At 37.2% G+C, this 18,319-nt stretch overlaps 1 protein-coding gene across 2 annotated transcripts in view; it reads left to right on the forward strand.

Moving 5' to 3' along the window:
- Positions 1-18,319, forward strand: part of SRPX (sushi repeat containing protein X-linked) — a 99,803-nt gene that overhangs the window by 63,160 nt on the left and 18,324 nt on the right. For both annotated transcript variants that reach the window (XM_007493346.3, XM_056826256.1), the window contains 2 exons: positions 14,545-14,671; positions 15,729-15,850. In XM_007493346.3, coding sequence (XP_007493408.1) covers positions 14,545-14,671; positions 15,729-15,850 — 249 coding nt within the window. The remainder of the gene's footprint in view (positions 1-14,544; positions 14,672-15,728; positions 15,851-18,319) is intronic.

The following is an 18,319-nucleotide window of genomic DNA, read 5'->3' on the forward strand; positions in this document are numbered from 1 at the left end:
CTTTAAAGGGAGGTCACAGTCAAACACAACTAAACAACAACAATAGCCTTATTATCTATAGTTAGAGTTCTGTGATTGATTCTCTCTGATCAGGTCACTACTTCCAGCTTCTGTCCCCTCCTGGAGCCTTCCCAGGTTGTTTCCCAGGCTAACAGCTGTCTTTCTGAGCTCATGCTGGCTTTCCTAGCAGGACATGCCATTCCAGTGCTCATGCGTCTTGCTGTTTTTGTCTTTTTTGTATGCTATAAAAGATCACTCATGTTTTGATTTATATTTCTTGATCATTAATCCTGTACCATTTTTAGATAATTGTTGCAACATATGTAAGACTTCCCTATAATATTTGATGTCATCATTCTAGTAGGAGGTCCCAGCTATCTTTTCATTGAATCACTCCCTCTTTGTTCCTCCTTGTCCCCTCCAATGTCCACCTCCTCCAAGTCTTTTTTGGTTTGAGAAACTATTTATCAATAATAATATTTTGTTGTTGTCATGAAGCTATAATTTCATGAATGTAGGGAGCTCTATTAGCATAAACAACCCCCCTCAATTCAGGTTAACAATTCATTGATAACGTATAGTCTCAAAGAGTTGCCTGGGACACTGAGGTGACTTACCCATTAATTATATCACTAGGAAATGTCAGGGGTAGGATTTGGATCAGAGTCTTCCTGACTCCAAGCCCAGCTCTCTGAATACTACTCTAGGACCTCAGTAACAAGGCATATAGTATATGTCTATAGCACGTTATCAGTAACCCAGTTTCCAAGGCCAGTAAGTAGCACATGGCATAAAGCACTGGACCTAGAATCAGGAAGGCCTGAGTTCAAATTCAGATTTATATACTTACTGGTTTTTTACTCTGACCAAGTCACTTCACCTGTTTACCTCAGGTTCCTCACCTGCAAAATGGGGATAATCAGTAGTACCTACCTCCAAGGCTCCTGTGATCACAACCTGGCTGTCATTTTCTATACCTTCTTCTCTTACTCCACATGTTATTTGTCACCACAACCTATTGAATTCACCTCATAATGCCTCTTCCACATACTGCTTCTCTCCCTGACACCCCCCCCCCACACACACACCAGGGCATGCCCCTATCACTTTGCCCCTGGAATACTAGAACAACCTGCTCATTGTTTTTTCTGCCACAGTCCAGGGGCATACAAGTAGTAAGTGAAGTTGAATTCAGGTTGTCCTGACTTTAAACCCAGCATTCTAGTCAGTGTAATTGTGTCTGAATCTTTGTGACCTCATTTAGGGTTTTCTTGGCAAAGACACTGGAATGGCTTGTCATTTCTTTCTCCATCTCATTTTACAGATGAGGAAGCTGAGGAAACAGGGTTAAGTGACTTGCTTAGAATCACACAGCTAGGAGTAGCTGAGGCCAGATTTGAACTGAGGAAGATGAATCTTTCAGAATCCAGGTCCACTGTGCCACCTAGCTCAAGTCTTTCCTCACTCCAGCCCACCCCCAACTCAGCTGTCAAAGTGATTTTCCTAGAGCACAGTTCTAACCATATCATCTCCTAAACTCTATCACCTCCAGAATCAAATTTAAAATCTTGTTGGGTGTTGTAGGAGTCAAAATGAATGAATACTTCTAGTATTTAAAAATATAGGATTTTTTAATAAGTCACAAGAGAAGAAAAAAGGAAAAGGGTTTTTTTCAGTCAAGTGAGCAGAGCAAAGAGAGACAGAGATTCACACCTGCAGCACTTTACCAAAAGCACAAGCTGTGAAAAAAGAGCACCACAACATGGGTCTCAGCCAAATTTATCTCCCAAGCATCCTTACGTAAAATGAGGATGTAATGTAAAAGGATGCTGGGAATGTAGCTCCAGTGTGGCAAATTTTCCATCCCCACAATATTAAAAACCCTTCAGAACATGTCCCCTCTCCAAATATCTTTTCAGGCTGCTTAACCGTTATACCATCACCCCCCCCCCCCCCATTATCCAATAATACTGACCTCCTTGGTGTTCCTCAAACAAGATACAGATATCTCCCATTTTCTCAGACTGCCTCCCATGTCTATAATGCTTTTCCTCCTTGCCTCTGCCTCTTGGCATCTTCCTGGCTTCCTTCCATTCCAAGCCAAAGTCCTGTCTTCGACAGTAAGCATATCCTGATCCTTCTTAGTTCCAGTGCCTTCTGCCTCTTGATTATTTCCTGTTCATCCTGTATATCACTTGTTTGTACATGGTAGATTGCATGTACTACCTTTTTCAGAGCAGGGATTGTCTTTTGCCTGTCTTTGTATCCCAGACACTTGGGGAAAGTGCCTAGTTTACAGTAAGTGACTAATAAATGTTTACTGATTGACTAACTTAACTTCTCTGGGCCGTAGGTACTTCACCTGTAAAACGGGAAATTTGTAGATGACCACCAAGTGACCTTGGGCAAAACATTTAATTTCTCTGGGCCTCAGTTAAATCATCTATAAAATACAGGGGTCTATATAGATGACCTCCAGAGTCTCTTCCAACTCTAGATCCATGATAAAATAAATAAGCATTTATGAAGTGCCTACTATGTACCAGGCCCTGTGCTAATCCCATTATTATCTCACTTAATCCTCACGATAATCCTGGGAGGTAGACATTATTTTTATCCCCATTGTACAGGTAGGGAAACTGAGGTATATAGAATTGAAGTGATTTGCCCTGGGCCACACAACTAGTAAGTATAGATTTGACTGATCTTCCTGACTTCAGGTCCAATACTCTATTTACTTATTGTTTAGTCAGTTTAGTTCAATTCTTCTTGACCCCATTTGGGGTTTTCTTAGCAAAGATACTGGAGTGGTCTGCCATTTGCCTTCTCCAGCTAATTTTGCAAATGAGGAAACTGAGATAAATAGGGTTAAGTGACCTGCCCAAAATCCCAAAGTTAGTAAATATTTGAAGCCAGATTTGAACTGAGGATGATGAGTCTTTCTGTTGACAGATCCAGAGCTCTATCCACTGTACCACCTAGCTGTCCTACCCGCTCTATCCACTACAATTGCCTAGATATGATCTTCATATTCTTTCCAGATCCAAGCCTTTGATCATGTAAGGTGTGATAGACTGACTAATGAGCAGCAGTTTTGCTTTTGACTTTGTATTCAAATACTGCTTGTCTCACTACCAGCTGTGTGGGCATGAGCAATCTCTCTGAGCCTCAAACAGTTCTCTAAAACGAATCTATTAAGTTATAGATAGGCTGTGAGCTTGGGAGAGGAGTTCCGCAGAGATAACATTAGAGACTTGATAAAATTGGTCTCCTCCTGAATAAATAAAAACCAGTGGTGGATACAAATGGAATGTTTTCTCTCAAACAATAGCATTTATTAAGCATCTCCTATGTGCCAGGGACTGGGTTCTGGGGAATCAAAGACAAAAACGAATCAGCTTCTGTTTTCAGAGTTTAATTCTATCTAGAAAAAGATTATTATAATCATTCACATTTTATCGAAAATAAATGCAAAGTATATTTGGGAGGCGAGAGTGGAAGGCACTAGCAGCTGCAGTAAGAGGGTAGAGAATCAGAAAAGGCTTCAGGAAAAAAAGTTGCTCTTGACCTGAGCTTTGAGGAAGGGGGAAATTCTGAGAGATAGAGGTGAGGGGGGAGAGCATTCCAGGCATGGAGTCAGCTAGCGCAAAGGCAAGGAGACTGAAGATTGACTGTTATGTGTGAGGAATAGCACGAATGCCAGTTTGCTTGGAGCATAGAGAACAGGAAGGAAAACAAGGCATGCAAAGTCTGGGAAGGTAGTTTGGAACCAGATTGAGAAGAGTTTTAGATCTCACACATTCTCAGGAGTAGCTCTTTTGATAAAAGTGAATGAAGACTAGATGTTTCGACCCAAATGGTGGCCCTCTTTCCCCTTTATTTTGTCTCTCATCATGGTACAGCTTTCAGTTTCTGCTCTCTGGCTTAGACCATGCAATCTAGTTGTTCCTTCAAATCTTAGAGTTGGTAGGAAGGGAGGATTCTCTCCCTTCTTAGGCTGAAAGAACGAGGGAAGTAAGTTGTGAAACTTTCTGCCTCACCATTTGTGGCAAAGGAGATTTCTGGGTTCAGTCCTGTTCAGCTTTCCCAAACTCACAGAATAAAGGGGGAAAGTGCTGATTGTTCTAAAAGCATAAGTGGACATGCCCTAAAACTAACCAAATAGCCTTGGAGGACCGCCAGAAGAGAGAGAATTTAGGAACTCGCCCCATTATAGGGAGGAGGAGGAGGATTTTTTAGCTCATAGCTTTTTTCTGTCTATCAAGTCAAGGTTCTGGAATACATAATTAAAGTCACTTGGAGAAAGAAAGGAACATGAGAAAGTAGATAGGCAGATTCTCTTCAGATTTTGATCACAGATACTTGAAGTATGCCCTTTCCTCCATCCTTCTCCCATCACATATTCTGTTCTTGTAATTTAATATGGAATTAGGCTAATAGAGTTATTTTATTTTGGACCTATTGGGAGCTGACACATCAGAGCTGTGTGTCTAGTTCCAAGGTTTCCACAAATAAAGTATGGACAATACATCTTGCCACAACCATTCTGGAGTCCAAAGTGAAGAGAACAGAGAAGATTGGCTGAGATGGTCAGCCCTGTGGTCTGGATAATTTCAAAATGCCACGAGTTAAAATGAGTCCCTTTGTCCAAACCACACACAGACTTAGGAGCACTTTTGGCAGCTGACACAAATGCATGGTTATTTTAGACACCAAAGCAGATAAACAGCTCTGAGCCTCACTGACAGTTCAGAGTAGACAGACTTCAGCAAGAACCATTTCTCGGAGTCACCCCAACTTTCCTTCCCCTATTCTTTATCCCTTTACACAAACGTGTCCTTGGCTTATGGAACAATACAGGGAACTAAGACTGAAAGGAGAACTTGGTTGAAACTCTACTTCGGATATTTAGCTGACATCAAGAACACACTTAGTAGGATTGCCTAATTTTGCCTTTAAACAAACAAAACTTGTCCAGAGCAAGTATTTATTGTTTGGGGGAATGCAGAAGACACAATTTGGCTTTGCTTCAGGGACTGCTTGGTGCCTACTGAGACTTCTTACAGCCCTGCCTACATGGTGTTTTTGTGACTTTAGAAAGGTCCTAGAATTAATTTAATTCAACACCCATTTATTAAGCACCTACTAAGTACCCCTCTGAGATGTGGAAGAGACAAAGATGAAATCTTAAACAGCCTCCTCTCTCCAGATGCTTACATTCTTCAGGTAGAGGAGTTACAACATTTACACAGAAAGATAATTGCAATTTGAATTGAAGACTCAGAGCTAACAGACTAGGAAGAGTCAGTGAGAGTTTCCCCTAGGAGGTGGTGTCTAAAGCTATGTAAAAATATTGAGGATCCTTTAGCTTTTCAATTGACTTGGCTTTACATGATGATTCATGCAGAAGTTTGCCTGGGGTCTCCAGTGCTATTTGCAGATATTCTTTTGGAGAGGCAAAAATCACTGGAGCTGAAAGCAAATGCTGGAGTCTGGCCTATTGTTTTCCTTATTGTGTCATATTTGGCGAATACAAATTATAATATAAAAGTTGAAAAGCTCAGTGGCTTAACAGAGGAGTAGGCAAGGAGTCAGGCTTATAGCTCTAGAGCAGGAAAGGATTTTCATTAAGGCCAATACTCTCATTTCCAGATGGAGAAACTAAGGTTGGAAGGGACTAAGTGACGTATGGAGGGTCATACCTTAATAACTTTAGTAACTTTAATTCCAAGCCCAGCACACTAGCTATCAGCACACCATTATGCCAATTAACTGCTTTGGTTTTCATCTTGGTTTTCTCATTAACTAGCTGTGAAACCTTAGCAAAATTACTTTATTTCTCTGGTCTCAGTTTCCTCATTTGAAAACAAAGTGGCTGAGGTAGATGATTTCTTAAAATTAAAAAAAAAATTAAAGTAGCAAGTAGTTTGATGAACCTGTCCCTCCTTCTTCCACAACCTCCTCATGGAACAAAAAGTGAAACAAAACAAAATCTCACATCTCAGAGTACACATCTACATAGTCCAGCAAAACACTAGTTGTGCCAAAAAATTTATGTTCTATTTTAAGTTCATCATTTTTTATCAAAGGGTAATTGGTATTTTCCTTCTTCGTTCTTCTTTTAGACTTATCACTGCATTGATGATGATTCTAGAGTCTTTCAGAATTGCTTTTCCCTATGTTTTCATTCTATAAACTGTTATCCTACTGCTTACTTAAATCTACATCAGTTCATAGACAAGTGAAAAACTTGTCATTGGTACTGTGTTATTTCTTAATACACATTAATTATTGGTGGATGTGTAAACTTCATCTGATTTTTTTAAAAAAATGTTTTATTTTCCCCATTAAATGTAAAAAAATTATCATTCATTTTAAAAAAAGTTTTGAGGTCCAAATTCTCTCCTTTCATCTGATCCTCCCCCATTCATTCCCACCCTGCTGTCCCTTTCCTGAGATGGTAAGTAGTCTGATATAGATTTTATATGTGCAATCATGTAAAACATTTTCCCATATGAGTCATTTTGTGGAAGAGATAACAAATAAAAAGGAAGAAAGAGAGTGAAATGTACTATGTTTCTGTGTGCATTCAGACTTCAGCAGTTCTTTCTCAGAGGGCAGAGGGCATTTTTCATCATGAGTTTCTGTAATTGTCTTAGATCACTGCATTGCTAAGAATAATTGTCTTTCAAAGTTATTCATTAGGAAATATTGCTGTCAGTGTGTACAATGTTCTTCTGGTTCTGCTCTCTTCTCTTTGCATTAGTTCATGTAAGCTTTTCTGCATTTTTTCTGAAATTATCCTACATGGTACAACATGGGAATATTCTATTATCATTATGACAGTTTGTTCAGCCATTTCTTAATCAACGGACAACCCCTCATTGTCCAATTCTTTGCTACCACAAAAAGAACTACAGTAAATATTTTTGTACAAATAGGTCTTTTTCCTTTCCTTTTTTATCTCTTTGGGATATAGGCCTAGTAATGTAAATCTCATTTTAAAGACTTTCTACAACATGAATTTGAGGTTAACAAGTTGCTAGATGTATATTTCCATAGTTGAGGATGCTGGCTTTTATTCTTGGAGTTCTCATAAACTTTCCTCAATGTGACTTTAATTGTTTTTGGAAAGCCTTGGAACTTTGGGCAATAGAGAGCCTACAAAAAATGAAGCTGCCAGAAGCTTCCTGAAGGCTCCAAATGTTTAGAAAAGGCAACAACACCCAAGCAACTCTTTCCTTTCTAGTTTAATACTCCTCCCACTGGCAAGTGGTCTACTTGGGCAGCCTCCCTGCCCACTCTGTCATGAGATTGCCTCCTGTCTTTGAAATTAACTCTTCTACCATCAATCCTATACCCCGTAGAACTGGGGGTGGAGGAAGTATGAAGAGCTGGGGACAATCCATGACAGACTTCAAGGAAAAAGTGAAACAAGGAATTTGTAGGAGGCAGTGCAAGGGAGATGTATGACTTGAGGAATTTGGAAGAAGATGGTATGGAACAGGGAAGAGATGAGAGAAGGGGAAAGGGAAGCAGCTAAATAGCTATCTTGGCTGAATTAAGAGAAGAGCTGCTGACAGGACAAAGAGCCCCAAGGCATAAGGAATGGTGTTCTACTACATTTTGGAAATGGGTGATGAAAAACAACAACAATGAGAAGCAACTCAGGAACCCATTTATATAGTGATTTAAGGTTTGCAACGTGATTTCTTCATAACTACTCCATGACAGAGGAAGGCTAATCTTTATAATTATAATTTATAGATGAGGAAACAAAGGTTAAATGTGACTAGTCTATGATTACACAGTTTGTGTCTGACCAAGATTCAAATGTAGCTTTTCCTTAACTCAAATCTAAATTTCTCTTCACCTTCCATTCATTGCTCTTACTTCTCTCTGTAGTCAAACAGAAAGTGTAATCTCATTTGTTAAGTGAGATGTTTGTAAAGTACTTATTGCAGTCCTTTTTTACCTCTCCTCTCTATCCCCTTCTCTTCCACTTGACAATTTTTCAAATCTTTGAAGAAGACTGTCATGTTTCCCCCTTTTTTTGTCTCCAGTTCCTTCAATAAATCACCATATAATTTGACCTCAAGATCCTTTACTATTCTGTTGACTCTATGAAATTCTCCAGCTAAATAATATCCACACTAGAATGTACTTTTGAGATCTGAACACAGTTTTCCATATAGGATAGAGTAAGGTGGAACTTTCATGTGGATAGTCCTGGGCACTCTGCTTAAGAATGGAGACAAAGATCCCATTAGCTTTTTTTTGACTGCCCCTTCCTATGACTGATTCAGATTGAATATGCAGTCCACTAAAAACTCCAAATCTTTTTCACCAAAAATGTTATCTAATCAGTTTTCCACATCTCATACTTATGTTATTGCTTTTTTGAACCCAAGTGTAAGATTTTGTTTTTAAATGATTAAATTGTGAAATGCCATTGATTTTATCCACAGTCCTATTCGACTCAGTTCTTACTGGACCCTAAGTGTGCCATTTAACATGCTAGTTAGCCCTTTCAGCTTGGAGTCAATTTCCAATGCAATACATATGCCATCTCTGTTGGGATCAAAGGGGCTGGGGGTTGGGTGGGGTGGGGATTTAAATCTAAGATTGTGACTTAGTGTTTCAATGTGTTCACATTATTTGATCCAGTGGGATCACTGACTCAAAAGTGAAGGATGTCTGTTTCTATAGTAACAACATTTTATTCCATTAATGGAAATTTGTGGTAATTTACATAACTAATGGTGGCCACTGGTGTTTAATAATTGGTTTGGATTGCTGGAGGATAAAATGAAAAGGAAAGTCAGATGTTTCAACTGAGAATGAAAGCAGGATGCTTGGAAATAACCTTATTTTGGTGTTTGGTGTTTTGGTTATCTTTCTTCCTCCTTCCCTCTTTCCTCCCTCCCTCCCTCCTTTCCTCCCTCCCTCCCTTCTTTCCTCCCTCCCTCCCACCTTTCTTTCCTTCCTTCCTTCCTTCCTTCCTTCCTTCCTTCCTTCCTTCCTTCCTTCCTTCCTTCCTTCCTTCCTTCCTTCCTTCCTTCCTTCCTTCCTTCCTTCTTTCCTTCCTTCCTTCCTTCCTACCTTCCTTCCTTCCCTTCCTCTCTCCTTCCCTTCCTTCTTCCCTCCCTTCTACCTTTCCTTCCTTCCTTTTTTCCCTAAATATATTACTCATATGCAAATGCTAAAGAAAATGTTATGGTATTAAATTTTATTTTGATAAATAGTAATGCCAATAAGTGCCCCTTATTCTAATCCCTTACTCCCTTACCCCGAGTGCTACATACTGTATCAATAGCTGTTTTGTTTACCTTAGACCTCCCTCTCTCCCTCACTTTGGTTATGAACTAATTCTGGACAACAAAAATAACTAAACCAGCTATTTATTGCTAAGCATAGCTGCTACTTTTTAGGGATCAAGAAGACAGAAAGAGTTACAACCAGGAGGAAAGATTTCTATCCAAAATCTGAAAGCATTAAGAAGTATGATAACAAGGATCACAGAAATTCAAGGGTAATCTGATTCAGGATATTGACATTTATATAAAATATCATAGAAGGCTAGATACATAGGAGGCAGGCCGTGAGGGTGCAGTGCAGAAGCCAGTAGATAATAGATAATTATAAAATAATAGAGTTCCAAGGTTTTAGTCCTGGTTCTGGCATTAGCTACTTTTATGATCTTGGATAAATCACTTCATCTCTTCAGGGCTCCATTTCTTCATCTTTAAAAAGAGAGAGTCCAACTAAAGCAGGTATTCTTAGCCTTTTTTGTGAATGTACATAAACAAAACACATTTCCCTTTGTCAGCCTGGTTATGCCCATGGTCTTCTTCCATCATATATAGGTAGGTGATATAGTGGATAGAGTACATTGGGATTGGAGTCAGAAAAACCTAAATTCAAATCTGGCTTCAAATGCTTATTACCTTTTATCTCTGTGGCCCTGGGTAAGTCTTTTAACCTATATATGCCTCAGTTTCCTCAACTGTAAAAAGGAGATAACACCTACTTCCCAGACCTTTTGTTAGGATTAAGCAAGATAATATTTGTTATAGCACTTGGCACAGAATAAGTGCTTAATAAATGCTTGTTCCTTCCCTACTTCTCAAGATATTATTTTTATATGCATAAATAAAATCCATAGAATTACAAAGGAAAACAATTGAAATAGTTACCTTTCCATCTATCATCTATCAATCTGTCTCTCTGTCTGTCTTGAAAGTTCATAGAATCCAGGTTAAAATTCCCTACGGTAGAACTCAAAAATCTCTTCTACCCTAATGTGCTATATTATTTTATGTATTATTATTAGTATTATTTGCTGAGGTTGAATTATTTTTACAATTCAAGGTGGATAGTTTCAATGCTAATTGACTTTTAGGTCAAATTTCAAGAGAGTGGTGGACAATTTCATATTATTGTTTATTTGCTTTCTTCTATTCCCCCATAGCCTCTCAAAGGACACTGTTGCCTAAAGCATAGATTATGTTCAATTTAAATTATGGCTCCAAGTTCTTATTTTCCATAAAGTTTATTAATAATCACTTGAAATAGAAAAGCAGATATATAGAGATTTAAGCCTAATCTAACCTAACTCTGACCATGTGGTTCTCCACATGGCTGGCTGACTCAGCCATGGTACTCCACTGTCACCTCCAAGGGACTAGATCCTGGTCTGGTCACATCTACATCTTTTAATTCATGTTGCAAAATGGGATGAATTGGGTCAGCAATCCAGGAGGGGGAGGGGACTAAACTCCCTTTACATAATCCTCCCCCCCCCAATTCTTTTGGGGGATGAGCATGCTGAAATCTCCCAGACTTACATGCTTAGCCTCCCCAGTGAATCATTTCACGTGTCATTTGGAGTCTCAAGGGAACTGGGGCCCTGAAGAATAGTATTATTTGTGGCTATAAGAGAGGAAGAGCCCTTCCTGGGTAAGAACCAGAGCATAGACCAGGAAGGTCAGTGACCACATATTTCCCCACATCACACCACTTTGAAAGTACTGAAAATTTCTAATCCCCCAGAACCAGCTCTGAAAACAACAGTGTGAAAAAGTCTGAAGCTTGAGAAAGTGCCCCAACTTAAGAACAGAGTTCAACTTTTAGATGAAGTTCAAAGTCAATAAATAGACTGGGGAAAAAGAATAAACGACAACAATAACAAAAGAAACTGACCATAAAAGTCTACTATGGTAGAAGGGAAGATTAAGACACAAACTCAGAAGACAACTATGTGAAAACAGCTACAAGCAAATATTCAGATAAAAAAGTGAATCTGACATAAGCCCAATAAGAATCTCTGGAAGATCTAAAATTTTATTTTAAATATCATATAAGAATGATAAAGGATAAGTTAGGAAAAAAAATGAAAGCAATGCAAGACAATTATGAAAAGATTATTAAAAGCTTGACACAATAAGTACAAAACTCCACTAATAAAAATAATTATTTACAAAGCAGAATTAGCCAGATTGGGGGGGGGGGGGAGAGATACAAAAAGCTTGCTGAATAAAATAATTATTTAAAAATTAGAATTGGACAAATGAAAGTTAATAACCATATGAAATAGCAAGAAAAAATAAAACAAGTTCAAAAGAAGAAAAATATAAGAAAATGTGAAATATATTATTGGTAAAAGCCACTTATTGGAAAAATAAATGACCTGGAAAATAATAGATCAAGTAGAGATAATTTTAAAAATTGTTGGACTACCTGAAAGTTATGAACAAAAATGATACTAGATATCACATTTCAAGAATGTATAAAGGAAAACTATTTCAATATGCTAGATTAATATGGTAAAATAGAAATAGAAATAATCTACCAATCACTTCTTGAAATAAATCTCAATGAAAACTCCCAAGGAATATAATAGCCAAATTTCAGAGTTCTTGGTGTAAAGAAAAAAATTCTTCAAGTAGCCAGAAAAATTCATTAACAAAACCACTGAGCCATATTCAGAATCGCATGAGATTCAACAAATGCCAAATGAAAGGAATGGAGAGTTTAGAACATGATATTGCAAAAACAACAAAAGTTTTTTTAATTATCTCATCTGACTAGCATATGCAGAAGAAGCTTTTAAAAAATACAGCATCCATTCCTATTAAAAGCACTAGAAATCATATGAATAAATCCAGCCTATCTTAAAGTGATAAGTAGCATCCATCCAAAACCAAGAGCAAACATTATCTCTAATGGGGATAAAGTAGAAACCTTCTCCTCTATGATCAGGGGTAAAACAAGAATCCCACTATTAATATTGTATTCGAAATATTAACTATAATAGTAGTAGGACAAGAAAAAGAAATTGGAGGAATAAAAATGGGCAGTGAGGAAACAGAACTATTACTCCTTTCAAATGAAGTGATGATTAACTTAAATAATTCTAGAGAACTAGTTGAAACAATAACTTTAATAAAGTTGAAAAATGGAAAATAACACCACACAAATTATTTGCATTTCTATATATTACCAACAGAACCCAGCAGGAAGAGATAGAAATTCCATTTTAAATAACTATAGACAATTCAAAATACTTGGGAATCTACCTGCCAAGACAAATCCAGGGACTATAAGGACATGATTACAAAACATTTTTCACATAAAGGTCTAATCAATTGAAGAAATATTAATTGCTCATGGGTAGGCCAAGTCAATTTGATAAAAATAACATTAGGTAGAAAAAAATTTATACCTAAAATAATTTGTTAATTCAATGCCATACCAATCAAACTACCAAAGAATTATTTTATAATAATAATAATAAATAATAAATAATAAATAATAAAAAAATAATAACAGAATTCATCTGGAAGAACATAAGGTCAAGAATATCAAGGGGATCAGTGAAAAGAAGTGAAGGAAGGCAGCCTAGCAGTAGTAGATTTCGAAACCATATTGCAAACTGGTAAACATTAAAACAATCTGGTATTAAGCAAGAAATAGAGTGGTAGAACAGGTAGAATAGATTAAGCACATAACACACAGTAGCAAATGACTATAGTAATCTAGTGTTTGATAAACTCAAAGATCCAAAGTTTTGGAGCAAGAACTTATTATTTGGCAAAATTGCTGGGAAAGTTGGGGAGCAGTTTAGCAGAAATTAGTATAAACCAATATTTCACACTTTGTACAACATAAAAAATGGATAAATGATTTAGACATAAAGGGGGATATAATAAGCAAATTGGGGGAGCATAGAAAAATCTATGTCAGATCTATCGATAAAGGAAGAGTTTGTTGTAAAAAAGAGACAGAGGTTTTTTTATAAGAAGCAAAATTTATCATTTTAATTACATGAAATTCAAAAGTTTTGCTGAAATAAAACCAATGCTGCCAAAATCAGAAGAAAAGCAGAAAACTGGAAAGAAGATTTTATAGTAAATTTTTCTCATAAAGGCCTCATTTCTCAATTATTTAGGGAACTGAGTCATGAGTTATAAAAATAAGACCTATTCCCCATGTGAAAAATGATACAGAGATATGAACAGGAGATCTTCAAAATAAAATAAAGCTGTCAATAGTCACATGAAAAAATGCTTTTAAATCACTATTAATTAGAGAAATTTAAAACAACTCTGAGACACCACCTTATACCTCTCAGATTAGCTAACATGATAGAAAGGGAAAATAATAAATGCTAGAGGAGATGTAGAAAAATAGGTACACTAATGTTCTGTTTTAGTTGTGTACTGATCCAACCATTCTGGAGAACAATTTTGAATTAAGTCCAAAGGATTATAACACTGTGCATATTCTTTGACCAAAATATATGATAATATATTTTGACAATACTGCTATGATGTCTGTATCTCAAAGAGATCAAAGAAAAGGGAAAAGGATCTATTTGTACAAAATACGTAAATATCATCCCTTTTTGTGATGGCAAAGAATTGGAAATCAAGGGGATGCCCATTATTTAGAGAATGGCAGAACAAGTTGTGGTACATGATTATGATGGATTACTATTGTGCTATAAGAAATGACAAGCAGGATAGTTTTAGAAAAAAACTTGGAAACACTTATATGAATACATGCAAATTGAAGTGAAAATGCAGCGCAGAACCAGACAATATTGTATGCAGTAACAGTAATATTGTTAAGGATGGTTACTTTGAAAGACTAAGCTACTCTGAGCAAGACAATAATTTTAAGTTTACAAAGTATTACTTGTTGTGAGCCTAGGCAAATCATTTAACCCATATTGCTTAGCCCTTACCACATTCCTGTCTTGGAACCAATATATTGATTTTATGACTGAAGGTCAGGGTTAGAAAAAAAAAGAAAAGAAAAGAAAAGAAAAGAAAAGAAAAGAAAAGAAAAGAAAAGAAAAGAAAAGAAAAGAAAAGAAAAGAAAAGAAAAGAAAAGAAAAGAAAAGAAAAGAAAAGAAAGAAAAGAGGTTGACAAGTGCTGAGTGAATCCATTTATCTGGATTCTGCTTTTTACCCATCCTGGATATTGAAATCCTTGTCTCTTTGCTGATGACAGTGAGAATTTTTTGATTATTTGATTAGATGTGGAGCCCCCCAGAATTCAGTGCCCCAGCGTAAAGGAGCGGATAGCAGAGCCCAATAAACTGACTGTCCGGGTATTCTGGGAGACTCCAGAGGGAAGGGACACTGCGGATGGCATTTTGACTGAGTAAGTAAATGGTCATTTTAGTTTTAATAATCAAATTATTCCATACATTCAGAGATGTTGATGATAAGTTCTCTTCAATAGGGCAGGTGCCAAATTTTTATTGCTCTTCTTTTATTGGTGATACTTTTGTACTTAAAAATAAAAGCAACAATAATAACTGATGTTTCTAGAACTCTTTAAAGTTTACAAATCATTTTACTTGTACATGATTCCATTTGAGACAGGGAGAAGAGGGGAGATAGAAGGACCAGTCCCATAGTATTACTACTGCACTAGCCCATGAAGGAGTTGGGGTAGAGAGGAGGTCATATAATTTATATTCGTCACAGATAGGGTGTAAATTCATGTGGTATTATCTTGTCCCCCTTTAACTACAGTTATGATATGAAATGATGCCAAGTGACTGATAGTGCCATGTAGTGTCCAGGGATTTCTAGACATGATATTCAAGAAGATGTGAGTTTTAATTCTGTCTCAGATACTTACTAGCTCTGTGACCCTGGAGAAGTCCATCTGTGCCTATAAAGTAGGGTTAATAATAATGCAAGATTTGTAATTATGTAATCATGTAAAGGTTGTTATCCACCCCAATTAATATAATTGAAGAAAGCTCATCTAGATGTCAAGCAATCAGAAGATGTAAACCGGGTTTGAATAAGTCTTCAGTCACTTTTGGAAGAATGATCATAGGATCAAGGCAGATGACACCATTCAAAGAATGCTTTGTAGTCAAATGAAAGAACCAGGTATATCTTTGGATCTATGTATAACATAGCAAACCAGTTTTATATTATGCATTCCAACTTGTGGGATCTACTAAAACAGGCAGCTTCCTGGATTTGGACCATAGGCTAGAGTTTGATGACCCCTGTTGTAGGGGAAAAGTGGAAGCAACTATTCCTAAAAAGAACAAAGATGTATGTTCAACTTCTCTTGTATCTGTACCCTTCCCCTTCCCCCCTCCTCTGTTCCCTACACACAGTGGTCCAAATGCAGTAGGCATTCTATAGAGGTTTGAAAACAATTCTTCGGTGGTTTCTCTTCCTTTTTCTTTTAGTGTCATTTTGAAGGGCCTGCCTCCAGGGTCAGATTTCCCGGAAGGATACCATAAGATCCAATACACCGTCTATGACAGAGCTGAAAACAAAGGAACTTGTAAATTCCATGTTAAAGTCAGAGGTAAGAATGAAAGCTGATACTTTTTATTTCTTTCTCTTTTGCTATCTATTCCCAAGAACTATTAAATCTCTGGCATGGTAAGGCAGGTTGTCTTTATGTTTTTTTCATTTTGATTCAGTTCAGAAACCCAGAAAACTAGGGCAGGGTTAGGCAACAGGAGTATTGGTGCCTAGAAAGCTGGTGGATAACAGTGAAAAGAACCTGAGCTCAAACCCCATCTCAGATAATTAATGTCTATACTTACCCCCTCTTTGCTTCAGTTTCCTAAACTGTAAAAATGGATATAATTTTTAATAGAATCTAACTCTTGGGGTTGTTTTGATTACAAAATAAGAATATTTATAAAGTGCTTTACAAATTTAAAAAAACTATAAAAAATTCTTGCTTGCTATTATTAAACAGAGACATTGAACTTTGCATCAGAAACATCAGGAATTTTAGTTTTGCCATTTATAAATTATTTTGGCTGAGTCTCTTTATTTCTCTAAGTGACTAAGCTGGTTGGTAAATGATAAATGGGACCACTCATAGGTGGAACATATGCTAGCATTTACTATTTCTTTGGAGAAATCAGCAAAAGGACTCTTCTGGGGGGGGTAGCTAGTTAGTATGGTGCATAGGGCACCAGGCACAGAGTCAAGAGGACCTGGGTTTAAATCTGGCCTCAGACACTTCCTAACTGTGTGATCCTGGGCAAGTTACTTAATTTTAATTGCCTAGCCCTTACTACTCTTTTATCATAGAATTAATACTAGGAAAGAAGTACAGAAGTTTCAAAAGCTAGTAAGAGTTGGACAATAGCAGAAGAAACAAAGGAAGACTGACTGTATCCAAAGAGAACTGAAATGACTGGGTATGTTTCTGATGGAACATCTAGGAACCATTCCTTACCAAGTATTGCCAGTCAAACACTGTTGCCAGGAATGCTACAGGCAGCCTTGCCTCAGCACTTGTGTTTGGGAATAACAACATCATTTTCCCATATAGGAATATAAACAATTTGAACTTATTGAAGCCCTTAAAAAAAGTTTTTCCCCCTCTCTTTCTTGTTTACCTTTTCATGTATCTCTTGAATTTTGTATTTGGATATCAAATTTTCCATTTAGTTCTGGTCTTTTCTTTACAAATACTTGGAATTTTCTATTTTGTTCAATGCCCATACTTCCCCTGGAAGTATATAGTAAGTTTTGATCAGTAGGTTGTAGACCCAATTCTCTTGCCTTTCTGAATATTCCCAGCCTTGCAGTCGTTTAGTATGGAGGATGCTAGATCCTGTGTAATCCTGATTGGTACTCCTTGATATCTGAATTGTTTCTTTCTGGCTTCTTGCAATATTTTCTCCTTACCCTGGAAGTTTTTTGAACTTGGCAATTACATTCCTATGGGTTATCTTTTGAGGATTTAATGTAGAGGGTGATCTATGGACTCTTTCAATGTCTATTTTGCCCTCTTGTTCAAGAATAATAGGGCAATTTTCTAGGATAATTTCTTGTAGTATGATGCCCAGGTTTCCATTTATTTCTAGGTTTTCAGGTAGACCTATGATTCTCAAATTGTCTCTTCTGGACCTGTTTTCCAGATCAATTGTCTTCTCAATGAATGAGATATTTCATGTTTCCTTCTATTTTGTCATTCTTTTGATTTCGCTTTATTAATTCTTGTTGTCTTGTTAGATCATTAGCTTCTACTTGCCCAATTCTGGTCTATAAAGACTGGTTTTCAGCTATGATCATTTGATTTTCCCTTTTGGTTTGGCCTATCCTGCTTTTCATGACTTCCAGCAGGTTAGTTTTGGGTTCCAATTTGCTTATCATTTCATTTGATTCCTGGGTTTCTTTTTCCAAGTGGGAGATTTTGTCTTTTAAACTATTACTTTCTTTTTGAACTATTTCCCACTTTTCTTCTCATTGTTCCTCCATATTTCTTACTTGGTTCTTAATCTCCAATTTGAGTTCCTCAAGAGCTTATGAACAATTTCCATTGTTTTTGGAAAGTTTGGATTTGTTTTCTTGTTTGTCACCCTCTGATTTCTCCTCTGTATTCTGCTGTTTATCTCCATAAAAGTTATCCAGAGTCAGAGGCTTTTTCTTATGTATATATATGGGTAGTTGTAGGTTGTAGTTCTTAGGTATTGATAGCCATTGCTGTGTTAGTTTTTTCCCCCTTTCCCACCAGAAGTGTGAGTGAGGAGGGTAGGCAGGTCTCTTGGTATTTAGCTTCAGAGAATTTTTGCCCTGAGGCTATTTTTCAGTCACCTCCAAGTCTTCTGTGGGCAGCCCCTCTCTGCCCTATCTCTGCACCCAAGCTCCACATTCCTCAGCCTCCTCAGGTCCCAAGTCTCACTGTTCTCAGGGGTAAGTCTGTGGTGTCCTTGGCCAGCCCCCCACAAACCTAGAAATTGCCTTGCACTCACTCTGACTCTGGTGTGGTAGGTGGTGTGGGGGATCAGCTCATGCTTTAGTAAGAGTA

This window comes from Monodelphis domestica, chromosome 4, assembly GCF_027887165.1.
Source record: "Monodelphis domestica isolate mMonDom1 chromosome 4, mMonDom1.pri, whole genome shotgun sequence".
Taxonomy (NCBI): Eukaryota; Metazoa; Chordata; class Mammalia; order Didelphimorphia; family Didelphidae; genus Monodelphis; species Monodelphis domestica.